Source organism: Plecotus auritus (assembly GCF_963455305.1).
Source record: "Plecotus auritus genome assembly, chromosome: 4".
Lineage (NCBI taxonomy): Eukaryota > Metazoa > Chordata > Mammalia > Chiroptera > Vespertilionidae > Plecotus > Plecotus auritus.
In genome coordinates this window covers 82,658,179-82,671,576 of record NC_137775.1, presented here as the reverse complement: position 1 = coordinate 82,671,576, position 13,398 = coordinate 82,658,179, and the positions used below count along the sequence as shown (strand labels likewise).

The following is a 13,398-nucleotide window of genomic DNA, read 5'->3' as shown; positions in this document are numbered from 1 at the left end:
TTTCTGTGTTATCAGTATGTCTCATTCCATTTCTGTTTGTATTTATTTGAATCCTCTCTTTTTCTTAGTTTTCCTAAAGGTTGATCAATTTTGTTTATCTTTACAGAAAACCAGCTCTTAGTTTTGTTGATTTTTTCTATCATTTTTCTGTCCGTTTCATTTATTTCTGCTCTAATCTTTATTATTTCCTTCCTTTTGCAAACTTGGTGCTTAGTTCTTTTTCTAGTTTCTTGAGGTATAAAGTGAGGTGGTTCATTTGAGATTTTTTTGTTCCTTTTTAAGAAATTATTTTTCAATTACAGTTGGCATGCAATATTATATTAGTTTCAAATGTACAACATAGTGATTAGACATTTCCATACTTTACTAAGTAATTACCCTGATAAGTCTAAGTATCCTTCAGACATCATAAATATAGATTTTTTTCTCTCTTAATGCATACATTTATTTATTGCTACAAAAATTCCCTCTTAGAACTGTGTTTGCAGCATCTAAATGGCTTTCATAGTTATGCTTCTATTTTTGTTTGTTTCAAGGTATTTTTTTATTTCTCTTTGATTTCTTTGTGAATTTTCCAGCTTGCTTTCTGTTATTTCATATCATTGTGGTCAGAAAAGATACTTGGTATGATTTCAATCTGCTGAGACTTGTTTTGTGACCTATCATATGGTCTATTTTGAAGAATGTTCTATATGTACTTGAGAAGATTGTGTATTCTGCTATTGTTGGATGGATTGTTCTACATATGTCTGTTAAGTTCATTTAAGTATAGTTCAAGTCCAACATTTCCTTGTTGATTTTCTATCTGACTGATCTTTTCATTGTTGAAAGTGGCAGTATTGAAATTCCCTACCATTACTGTTTTCTGTTGTTTAGGTTATTTTTGAGGGCGGGTATATTTCTCTCTTCAGATCTCTTAGTATTACCTTAATATATTGAGGTGCTCTGATGTTTGGTACATAAATATTTATAATTGTTACATCATCTTGATAAATTGGCCTGTTTATTATATAATGACCATCTTTGTCTTTCATTACCATTTTTGGCTTAAAGTTTGTTTTGTCTGACATAGTACAGCTACTCCTGCTTTCTTTTCATTTCATCTGCATGGAATATCTTTTCCCATCCCTGCATTTTCAGCCTATGTGTGGCCTTAAAGCTGGAGTGAGTCTCTTATAGGCAGCATATAGTTAAGGTTTTTCCCCTAATCATCCAGCTTGCCTTTTGATTGACGATATCAATTCATTTACATTTGGTGTAATTACTGATAGATAAGGAGTTACTAATACCATCTTTTGTTGTTGTTATTGTTAATCTTCACCTGAGGATATTTTTTTCATTGGGGGGCAGGGAGGGAGGGAGGGAGAGAGAGAGAGAGAGAGAGAGAGAGAGAGAGAGAGAGAGAGAGAGAAACGACACATCTATTGGTTACCTTTTTGCATGTGCTCTGGGGCCAGGGATTGTACCTGCAACCCAGGTACATGTTTTTGACTGGAATCGAACTCGCAACCCTATGGTGTGCTGGCCAACACTCTTAACCACTGGGCAACACTGGGCACTAGTACTGTTTTTTGTTTTTCTGGCTGTTTTTTAGTTCCCTTGTTCATTTATTCCTCACTTGCTGCTTTTCTTTATGAATTGATGATTTTCCATAGTTGTATGCTTTGATTCCCTTCTCTTTATCTTTTGTGAATCCACTGTAGTTTTTTGCTTTGTGGTTACCATGAGGCTTACATAAAACATATTTATATATATTTTTTACAGTAATAACAATTCACCTTTTATCACATATAAAAACTCTACCCTTTTGCTTTCCTCCCTTTATGTTTTTGATGTCAACATTTAAATTTTTTATATTCTGTATCCATTAACAGATTGTTGAAGCTATAGCTGTTTTTAATACTTTTGTCCTTTAACTTTTATACTAAAGGTACGTGTTAACACATTACCATATTACGGTATTAGGGTATTCTGAATCTGACTATATGCTTACCTTTACCTGTGTGTTTTATGTTTTTATGTCACAAATTAATGCCTTTTTATTTCAGCTTGAAGAACTTCTTACAGTATTTCTCTTCAGTTAGGTTTAGTGGTGATAAAGTTTTATCTCACCTTTATTTCTGAAGCACAACTTTTTTTGGGTAAAATATTCTTGGTTGGCAGTTGCTTTCTTTTAGCACTTTGGATATATCATATCATTCTCTCCTGGCCTGTAAGGATAGCGTAATAGGGTTATGGAAGTTCCCTTATAGGAGAGATTTTTTTCTTTTACTGTTTTTAAAAATTATCTCTCTGTCTTTGATGTAGATAGTTTTATTGTCATGTATCTTGGAGAAGATTATTTTCGTATGAAATTTTGGGGTGACTGATTAGCTTCATGAACTTGGATATCCCTCTCTCTCTTCAGGCTTGAGAAGTTCTCAGCCATTATTTCTTTAAATAAGCATTCTACCTCTTCCTCCCTATCTACTCCAAGATGCATACATTATTCCTCTTATTAATGTCCTATAAGTTCCATAGGTTTCATTCATTGTCATTCTTTTTTTTTTTTTTTATTGCTCCACTGATTGGATAATTTCAGTTGATTTGTCTTCTAACTCACAGATTCTTTCTTCTACTTGTTCAAGTCTTCTGTTAAAGCTACTTTTGAATTCTTCAGTTAAATCATTTTATTCTTCATCTCCAAAATTTGTTTGGTTCTTTTTAATGTTTTCTATCTCTTTGTTGAATTTCTCATTTTGTTCTTGTATTATTTTCCTGATATTGTTAAGTCATTTATCTGTGTTCTCTTGTAACTTTCTGAACATCTTTAAGACAATTACAGTAAACCCTCAATTTAATGAACTACAGATTTAATGGACAAAATTTCCAGTCCGTATGTCATATGTGAAAATTAGCATTAACTTAAAATAGCTTTTAACCAAGATCTACACTAATAAAAGAGAAATATGCAAATTGACCATCACTTCAGACGCCCACCAGCTAATCAGGAGTGAGTATGCAAATTAACCTCATTGCCTCTGTGGAGACTGAGAACAGGGAGGAGGCAGCTCCCAGCACGGCCTGCTTGGCTGTTGCCACAGTGACTGTGGAGTAGGCAAGTGCGGCCGCAGGCAGCACCCAGCATGGCCTCAGTGACCGGGAGCAGTGAAGCACAGCCTGCAGGCAGCACCCAGCACAGCCTGCTTGGCAGAACCATGGGGAGCAGGCCTAAGCCGTCAGTAGGACATCCCCTGAGGGCTCCTGGATTGGAGGGGGTGCAGGTCAGGCTGAGAGACACCCCCCGCCCCGTGCACAAATTTCATGCACCAGGCCTCTAGTTTGCTTATAATTAAATTAACAGGTTAATTTTATGTAATTAATTCACTGTTATTTTTAACCAATTTTAGAGAATAGGCCATATGTTGGAAAAAACACTGTAGTAATTTTGTCAACATAAATATTGCATATCTACAACTATAGTCTACATATTTAAATCCAAGAGTCACTGCTTGGAAACAATGTTCAGGGGATGATTAGCACATGATCACACCACATTGCACTGTGATTGGCTCTGTTGTTTCATAAACTTTCTATAGCAGTTTTAACTCATGCTGGCCTATGTTCCCACTGCTCTAAGCCACACCCCCACTGTGTGCATTTGTTTACTCACAGTGACTGGGTGAATGCACGCACTTACTAGACCTATTTAGTATAAATGAAAATTACTGTTATACACATAGAAAGCTTTTCTGTGAAATTAAACTTTTCATACATAATTTTAATTACACAAATGTGTCTACATAAGTAAAAACGGTAAACTAACTTAATTTGTCAGTTTTTTAACATATGCATTTGGAAACCCTACTTTATTATATAGTGGACTTTCGGCTTTAACAGACACATCCTTGCCCAAAATAGTTTGATATATCAAAGTTTTACTATGTTTTGAGGTGTTTTTTTTATCAGGTAATTTCTACTTCTTCATTTTGGGGGGAGCAGTAATTATAGGTTTACTGTATTCCTTTGGTGGAGTCATGTTTTCCTGATTTTTCATGATCCCTGCCGTCTTGCACAGGTGCCTTCACATTTGAAAAAGCAGTCACCTCTGCCAAACTTTATGGACTGGCTTTGGGAAGGGAATAGTTTCACTGCTGGTGGAAGTGTGCTGAAGTATGCTGCCATCCTGGGTCTAGTGCTGCAGGGCACCAAGTGTTCTGTGTAGCAGTACTTGATCTGGCAGGGTGGTGAGTGGGTATGATGTCTCCAGCTCAGGCCACTGGTGTGTACCGCATTGACAACTGTGGTTCTTGGCAAGCACTGTAAGTGTTGTGCAGTGGCTGCAAAGGCTGTTGGGGTCTTCCATGGCACCTCCAGGTCCAGCTGCTCAGGACCAACGCAGGCAGCATTGGGGACCCAGAACCAGTGGTGTGCACATATTCAGCTGCAGGGGTCCAAATGCAGGTGGCAGTGTAGTGGCAAGGGCTGTTTGCAGACACATGATAGTGGTGGAGGCCAGAGCAGCAGCAGGTCTGGGGCCAACGGTGGTCTCACTGGCTGCTACAGAGGCCCTGGTTGTTGGCATGCTCTCTGTGGCTGCACACTCTCTTCAGGTGCACACTCACCCTTGGGTGCACACTGCAAGGGAGGCCTGTGATGAGGTAAGGCCAGTTACATGCAGGTGCACAGCTGGAGGGGCTAGCTCCAAGCTCATGCACAGCAGTGGGGGAGTCAGCCGGGGTGAGGGTGGGGGGTGTTTATTCTGGGATCTTATGCTTGAGTAGCTGCAGAGACCTGACCTTGCTACCACTGCGGGTTGGGACATGGGAAAGAGAGGGAGTGTGGAGGGACTCAGGTGGCTGGTGTCAGCAGACATGAATACCTGTGGGGTGAAATCTGCAGGAAGTACACAGTCTACAGCTATACTTGCTATTGGCTTCAGGTAAGTAGCAAAATCGGCTGGGTTTTTCCACTGAGCAGTTCTCTGTGAAGTGCAGTCACTCCCACTCAGTGGCTGCTGCCAGCGGCCCCTGTTTTTCTTCCTTGTTCCTCGCTGGCTTTATACACTTCAGCTTAGCTGCTCTGGGGTGAAACTGGTTGTCACCCTCTCTTCTTTTCCTGGAGAGGGAAAATCTTTCTAGCTGGGTAGCTGCCTCTTGGTGCTGGGGGATGGGATGATACTGGCAAATGAAGTTGTCTTCCTTCTCTTTTTGTGAGATTACTGTCAGATTTTTTGTTCCACTGTGTTGTTTATAGATAGCTGACTAATCGTTGATCTTTGTGAGGGCATGAGGGCACTAGGGCCTCCTGTGTCACCATTTTGGCCCCCTCTATCTTCAAATTTATTTCCTTTACACTTTATTTTTTATTTAATCTTTTTTTCCAAATCCCCAATAAAAATGAGTTGGGGGAAAAAAGTCGACATCATTCAGAAATGTATAATACAGACAGGGAGCATTCACCAAATCTAGTCTCTTTTCAAGTACGTGTTTGCATGCTTGTAATTGTAGTATATATATACTTTCATAGGCTGCTTTTGGGGGCTTATTAAATCAAATATTTCTCCCAGATTGCTACATAGTCTTTAAAACCAGTATTTTAATGACTGCATAATAGTAGTCCACTGAGTTTTCCGTCATTTACTCATATGTATGATTTTCGATTTTTCCCAATGTTTTTATTATTGTAATTAAAGTTATAATTGTCAACTTTAGGCATATTATTATTTCTGATTATTTTAGATTATATCCTTAAAACAAAAGGATTGAGGTGGAATTACAAAGTTCAAGACTTTAAATATATAATATCTACTTTCTTTCCAAAGAGTTGTGTGAATGTATCAGTGTCATTGTAACAAGGAAGGTCTTTCTTTTCAAGTAAAAATTGATTTTGCAGAACCAGCTCTTTTAGGTTCCATAGTCTGTGATCACTAGATAAGACAAAAAACATGGGAAGACCAGTGAAAAAATAGTATTTTAAGAAACTGAAATTAATATTTTGGTTTCTTGTGAGAAGTGAGCTGTTAATGAATTGGGTGTTCCAGAGCACGGCTTTATGTTTTAAAATCAGGATGCTGCTTCCCTCCTTGTTCCTGGCCAAATATATCAGAAACTTAAAATATAGTCATACTGTTTGTAAAAAAATATTTTTATTGATTTCATAGAGGGAGAGAGAGAGAAACATCAGTGAGGAGAGAGAATCATTGATTGGCTGCCTCCTGCACGCCCCACCCTGGAGATCGAGCCAGCAACCTGGGCATGTGCCCTTGACCGGAATTGAACTTGGGAACCTTCAGTCCACAGGCTGATATTCTATCCACTGAGCCAAGCCAGCTAGGGCTATAGGTATACTTTTTGATAGAAGGTTTGTGTTGTTTATAACCAAAAGTTTAAGTTATGATATGTTTGAAAGTGAGCCCTTTTATCTAACCAGTTTTATTAATGATGCACTTCTTTTCTTCTTCAGAAAACAGACTTCCATAGAAGCCAGACACTGAGCTACACGCATGGCTATGCAATGGCTCGTCGTCCAACGGTTGGAATAGGCGGGGACCGGCTTCAGGTCAACCAGCTGTCCCAGGCTGACCTGGATGAGTTGGCCAATAAGGCACCACTTCTAACTTACGGTGAACCTAAGCAGGCTGCACCTCCGGAATTTATTCCTGCACATGTGGCTTTTGACAAAAAGGTACCATATGGGATTTTAGGGTATCCCTTGAATTCAAATTTCTGAGAGCCAACTGTTTGCAGAAAAGTCAACAATAAACTACAGGTTTTCCAGAGTACTCTGAAGAGAAAATTATTCAAATGCCTCAACCCTTAGTCATAGACAGCTGAACTCAGGATTGAAAGGGCCATTCTTTAGTCAGGAAGCCGATTATAGAAAATAATTCCCCATAGACTTCACTGAAATATTTTCCAAGTACAGTTAAGGAAAAGTTGGGTGAATTCTGAATTCTTGAGTTCATACTGCTCTATGTTTACCTGCTCTGTGTTTCCTACTTTTTAAAGTTTTATATTCTATAATGATGACAAATCCTTAACCTCCATGAAATGCAAGATGTCATCATGAGTATAACTCCATCTGTTGTCAGTTTTCTCTGGGCTGTCTTCCTAAGTTTTTGTCTTTCAGGGAACATTTCGGGGTTGGCATGGCATAACCCAAGGGTGGTATAACATTGTGTTTATGTCTCATTTACTCTTATGCTTTTGTACTGGGAGTTACCTTATTTCCATCTATTGACATTTCCACATCATCTTTGGTTTCCCTTGTCAGTGAGTCTCCTCTTTTCACTAAGGTGAAGTGGTCCTAACTATGGCCATGCAGTGGAATCAGTGGAATGACTGATGGGACTTTTTTTTTTTCCTCACCCGAGGATATGCTTTTTATTGTTTTTAGAAAGGGAGAGAGAGAGAGAAAGAGAGAGAGAGAGAGACATCGATGTGAGAGAGAAACCGATGGGTTGCCTCCCATATGCACCCCAACTGGGCATCAGACCCACAACCTAGGTATGTGCCCTGATGGGGAATCAAACCCACACCTTTTTGGGTATGTGGGACGAAGCTCCAACCAACTGAGCCACAGCCAGGGCACTGATGGGACTGTTAAGAAACTTAGATGCTTCCCCAATCCTCAATGATTCAGATTTCCAGTGACTTTTATGTATAACTGGGTCTGAGAATTACTTACCAGTTTTTATAAGTTACCTTTCCTAATTTACTCCTAACCTATTTTTTTGGTCTTTTAATGTTATTTTTGTTCAATGCCTATACTATTTTCATCCAGCTAGTCAGCATTTATTGAGTACCTATGGAAGATACAAATAGTCTGGTTGTTGTGGCTGATTGAGCATATCCCATGCATCGAAAGGTCATCAGTTCGATTCCTGGTCAGGGTACATATCCAGGTTGGGGTGCATGCAGGAGCAACCGATCGATGTTTTTCTCTCACATCAGTGTTTCCCTCTCTCCCCCTCTCCTTTCCTTTCTTTCTAAAGTAGTCAACAAAAACATATTTTTAAAAAATATTAAAGGAATTCTGGATAAAAATTAGTCTGGTGGTAGAACTGTGCTATTTACATTAATAATCACTTAAAATTTATACAATTTTTAATGTATCAGCCAGAATCAATATAACCCCCATTTCCCCATCTCAATGATCACATTTGATAGAAACAATTCACATATCCATTCATAGGCTAAACCTAATATCCACTAACTGGTATCAGATATACATATGGCTGTTTCTTTACCTGTTTCTTGTTTCTCTTCTTGATTCACAGCTGTGACAGGCACTGCAAAATCAATAGATAAGGGAGAGGGGTGAAAATACAAGAGAGGAGTGAGATAGGTATTGTTTATATCAAGATATAAATCCTTGTAGGTTCAATTTTTATTGAAAAGAATAGCAAATAAGTATGATAGACTAGAAAGTGATAAAGTTATATATGTCATGGAAAGTATTAATGAAATGCATAGAGGGGGAAATTGTGCCTGAGTAGAAAATAGGCTACTTTATATTTTTGTTCTTCTATGTTATTTTATGCTTATTGTTATTACTTAATTTATGCTTTTAAAATAGTATTCATAATTCATTTTTAAAAGATAGTAGGCATGAAGAAGTATACTTACATTTTAAATGTCCTGTTCGTTTTACTTGGATCATCAAAATTTCTAGGTAAATAATCCTTACCATAGATAATAAGGTAGAGAGTAGTTAAACCCATGGTTTTGAAACTAAGATTTTTTTTTAGAAGAGGAATTTATAGTTTTTCTGAATTAAATATGTTTTAAAATTTTTTAGAAATACCCATAGTCAAATTAATAGCAAACACATTTGTCCACATTTTGGACAGTCTTTGTACTGTCCCTTATTTGAGTATAACTTCATTCCTTACACAGGTGATAATGACCAGGACATGTGCTGTGAGCAACCTCATCTTTTTTCTTTGTTCCGATACAATTCTCATTGTCACCCCTTATGTTCAACTTCCACCCTCATATCCCACTCTGTGTTCCTGATGTTATTCTTTCTTCTCTCTTATCTTTAACTTTCATACTACTTCCATTTCAAACAGCTAGTAAGTTCTTTACCTAGGGTCAAAGTATGCTGTCCTAAAAAAACTTTCTACCTTATGACCCCTTTAACAACTTCCTTTCTCACTTGACTGTCAGATCACTTACAATTTTTTTTTTTTTTTTTTAGATCACTTACAATTTGACATCTCTCTGCCCTCAAGCCCAGAACTATTTTTTTTTTTGCCAGCATTCCCTTTGACGTGTTTGCAATATTTGCCATTATTGATCCTCTCTTCCTCCTTGAAACTTTGCTTTTCTCTTGCTGCACTGAATCTTCACTCCTCTGGTTTTCCTCTCTCTCTCCATCTGGCTGCTCCTTCTCTGGCCTCCCCTTCTCCTCTCATTTTTCACTGTAAGCATTGTAAAGGGTCTGTTCTCATTATTTTATATTAGTGGCCTGGTGCACAAATTCATGCACATTGAAAGGAAATTAATAAGAAGAAATATTTTAGTATCGCTATTCGCCCTTTCTCTATAATAGAAGTGTCAACCAATTTCACAATCGACAATGACAGATCAAAACACACACATGCGATTGGCGCCAGCAAGAGCTTTATATGTATCGTGTATGCGCGAGTCAACTTAGCCTTTTATATATATGGGGTAAACTTGCTTTAGACCTGCTTTCTGATTTAGCTAAACTTTTCCCAGCCCAGCGAAGCACCCCAACTTCTCTTTCAGGTAATTGTCAGAAACACAGCAGTAAATATCAACATGAAGCAGATTATTATTGTAGATCACACAGGGAGAACAAAGGGTAAAATATTTAACTGCAGCAGTCTTTGACTATATTCTGCGCAGTGAGAAAACCTGAAGTCATTTTCAAAGTCCATCATTTCTTACTACTTCTCAGTTGGGTCAAATTTTCTAAGTTTCCTAAATCTCCGTTTTCCGGCTAATGAAAAGAAAATAGGATTCCACTCAGTCTCCTATCTACCTACTCCAGGACTTCTGTGAGGATCAAATGAGATGAGGCATGGGAAAATGTTTCACAGATATTTGGTTAAAGTGTGAAATGTTTGCACCTGGCTATAAAGCAAGTTATGTTCCTGGGCTGAAGAAACTGCAAGGTCGCTAGCCATCGCTAGGGAGAGGAAGCCGGGCATTGCTACGTGATGTCATTACCCGGATGGACACTTAGCATATTAGCCTTTTATATATTAGATTCCTCAGAGAGATCTCACCCACTTTTATGGTTTCAACTGTCATCTCACAGTAGACAACTATCGATGTTTCCAATTCTGACCTTTTTGAAAATGCCATGAGATATCTCCATCTGGATGAGCTGTGGGCACCTCAGGTTCTGTATGTCTTTCACCCAAACCACTACCTTTTCTCATAGATGTGCTCTTTCTGTATGGCTCCACTAGGTAATCAAAGCATGAAACCCAAGCCATTTCAGGTTTCCTTCCCCTTCAGTGAGTTGCCAATTCCAGTATATCTCACTTCCATTTCTTCTACACTGTCATAGTTCAAACAAGTAATATGTTAACTATTAACATATTGTTAACCTTTGTAGTAGTCCCACACTTGTTTTTTTTATGCCTGTACCATGTCCAGTGCTTGGTTTAGTACCCAAAGCACAGTAAGTCATTTTTCTGTGAAAATACCTTCAGACTCTCTTAACCAGTATAGTAAATGTTACCGCTATCCACTTAGCGCCTTTCGGCCCCCAACTTGAAAGTCATCCTTAATTCTTTTCCCTCACAAGCTCTAGCATATCTATCTCTAAAATATATAACTAATTTGCTCATTTATTTTCATCTCTAGTCTTACAATTAATTTTCCAATTAGCAGACAGGCTTATCTTTTAAAAGTAGGTATCAGTTTTGCGTTTTCTCTTTCCAGCCTGCACTGAGCAGTGGGTGTCTCTCGGGACAACTGGCACAAGCGCCGCAAGACCAGGGGCAAGAGAAAGCCCTACTGCAAGAAGTGAAACAACACTAAGATTGGACCCCGCTGCATACACCCAGTCCGAGTGCCCGGAGGCAACAAAAGTACGTAGCCTTGAGGCTGCACATGGGCAACTTCTCCGGGGCTCGGAGAGCTGTACGTGAAAAACAAGGATTATTGATGTTGTCTACAATGCATCCAACAACGAACTGGTCCCCACCAAGACCCTAGGAAAGAACTGCATCATGCTCGTTGAAAACACACCGTACCAACAGTGGTATGAGTCCCACTACGCACTGCCCCTGGGCCGCAAGAAGGGGGCCAAGCTGACTACTGAAGAGGAAGAGATTTTGAACAAAAAACGATCAAAGAAAATTCAGAAGAAATACGATGAAAGGAAAAGAATGCCAAAATCAGCAGTCTTCTCGAGGAGCAGTTCCAGCAGGGCAAGCTTCTTGCACGCATCGCTTCAAGACCAGGCCAGTGTGGCCGAGCAGATGGCTTTGTGCTCGAGGGCAAGGAGCTGGAGTTCTATTTGAGGAAAATCAAAGGCCCAGAAAAGCAAATAAATCCTCTGCCCTCCTATCTTAGCTCATGTAATAAAGGTGTTTATTCTAAAAAAAAAAGTAGGTATCAGATCACGTACTGACCTAAAACATTCTCATGGCTTTCCCCATGAGAATGTAGGCTAAGATCCAACTCTACAGGTTCCTCCCAGTCCTACTGGGTCTGGCCCTCCCTGCTGTTTCTCCACCCTCCCCTTGGGCCTATATTTTCCTGACCCACTGTGTTTCAATCACAATGGATTTGTTTTCCTTATTCTGTTGAAACTAGCATACTCCCCTCCCCCATTTCAGGGCCTTTGCACATGCTGTTTCCCTGCTCCTGGACTAGCTTTCCTGTGATTGGTACTCAATAAACATTAGTTTTAAAAATGAGTTGATTTTTTTTGTTATTGTTGTTAATCCTCACCTGAGGATATTTTTCTCATTGATTTTTAGAGAGTGGTAGGAAGGAAGGAGGGAGGTAAGGAGGGAGGGGAGAAGAGAGAAAAAAATCAATGTGTCCAGGTCTCTCCAGGCTGTCTCAAAGGGTAAGAAATCCTTCTGTTTTATAACTGCATAGTATTCCATGGTGTAAATGTACCACATTAAAAAAAAAATGGTTTTACTGATTTTATTTATTTTTTAATTTTATTAATTTCAGAGCAGAGAGAGAAACATCAGTGATGAGAGAGAATCATTGACTGGCTGCCTCTTGCATGCCCCCAACCAGGGATCAAGCACCTGGGCTTGTGCCCTAAACCAGAATCAAACCTGGGACCCTTCAGTCTGCAGGCCAACGCCCTTATCCACTGAGCCAAACCAGCTAGGGCAGTGGTTGGCAAACAGCGGCTTGCGAGCCACATGTGGCTCTTTGGCCCCTTGAGTGTGGCTCTTCCACAAAATACCACGGCCTGGGAGAGTTTATTTTGAAGAAGTAGCGTTAGAAGAAGTTTAAGTTTAAAAAATTTGGCTCTCAAAGGAAATTTCAATCGTTGTACTGTTGATATTTGGCTCTGTTGACTAATGAGTTTGCCGACTACTGAGCTAGGGCAATAAATACTTTTTTGATTAACAATCAAATAAATATTTTAGGAGTTAGAGTATTATTTAACTGAGACCTCACATATTAACTTGGCTCTCTGCAACATGAATTACATATTGAAAACGTAGTTTTAGCTATATGTGTAAGTCATATGCCAGAGAAAATCCAAGTGTTTATTGCACAAACTGATGCATATTAAGTGATCAGAGCTGAATGTAAAGACAGAAAAACACTTCTGCCCTCTAGGGTATGTTTTAATAGGTAAAATTTTTACGACTTAACCATTTATGTCAGAAAACAAACTTCCAAATAACCAGAGAACTTGAGAATTTTGTGCCCTAATTAACTGAACAGTCAGTTTCTTCTATTAGTACAAATATACCCTCTGTAAAATATAAAAGGCTAATATGCTAAGTTTCTGACCATCCGACCAGTCGCTATGACGCGCACTGACCACCAGGGGGCAGATGCTCAACTCGGGAGTTGCCAAGCTGCAGTGACTTGGCAGTGGCGGGTCTCAGGTGACACACCCCGAAATCAGAGAGGAGGGAGCTTGATTCCTCGCAGGGCCATGGGATTCCACCTTTGACTGTGGGTTATGTTGTTGCTGGGGCACTGTTGGCCCTGAATCTGGTTTACTGTACACTTGCATTTATGTTCCACACTCTCATATGACAGCAACTTTGCAGAGGGCCCTCTCGTGCTCCGGGACCACTCGGGGGATGTTGGAGAGCTGGTTTTGGCCCAGTCCCTGCAGGCCAGCTAAGGGACCCCACCTGCCAGAGGGACCCCGCTCACTCTGCAGACGCTGGGTAGGGGCTGCGGGAGGTTGGCTTCAGGGCGTGTCTGGCCAGTCTCGCCC

At 39.6% G+C, this 13,398-nt stretch overlaps 1 protein-coding gene and 1 pseudogene across 3 annotated transcripts in view; both read left to right on the top strand.

Annotated features, from left to right (window-relative positions):
- The window catches only part of EFHC1 (EF-hand domain containing 1), a 71,270-nt gene that overhangs the window by 3,769 nt on the left and 54,103 nt on the right, over positions 1-13,398 (top strand). For both annotated transcript variants that reach the window (XM_080666412.1, XM_080666411.1), the window contains exon 2: positions 6,445-6,666. In XM_080666412.1, the coding sequence (XP_080522538.1) occupies positions 6,445-6,666 (222 nt within the window). The remainder of the gene's footprint in view (positions 1-6,444; positions 6,667-13,398) is intronic.
- On the top strand, positions 8,592-11,887 carry LOC308245930 (small ribosomal subunit protein eS8-like; annotated as a pseudogene). Its single transcript has 2 exons — positions 8,592-8,655; positions 10,919-11,887. The product of its transcript is annotated as a small ribosomal subunit protein eS8-like (transcript).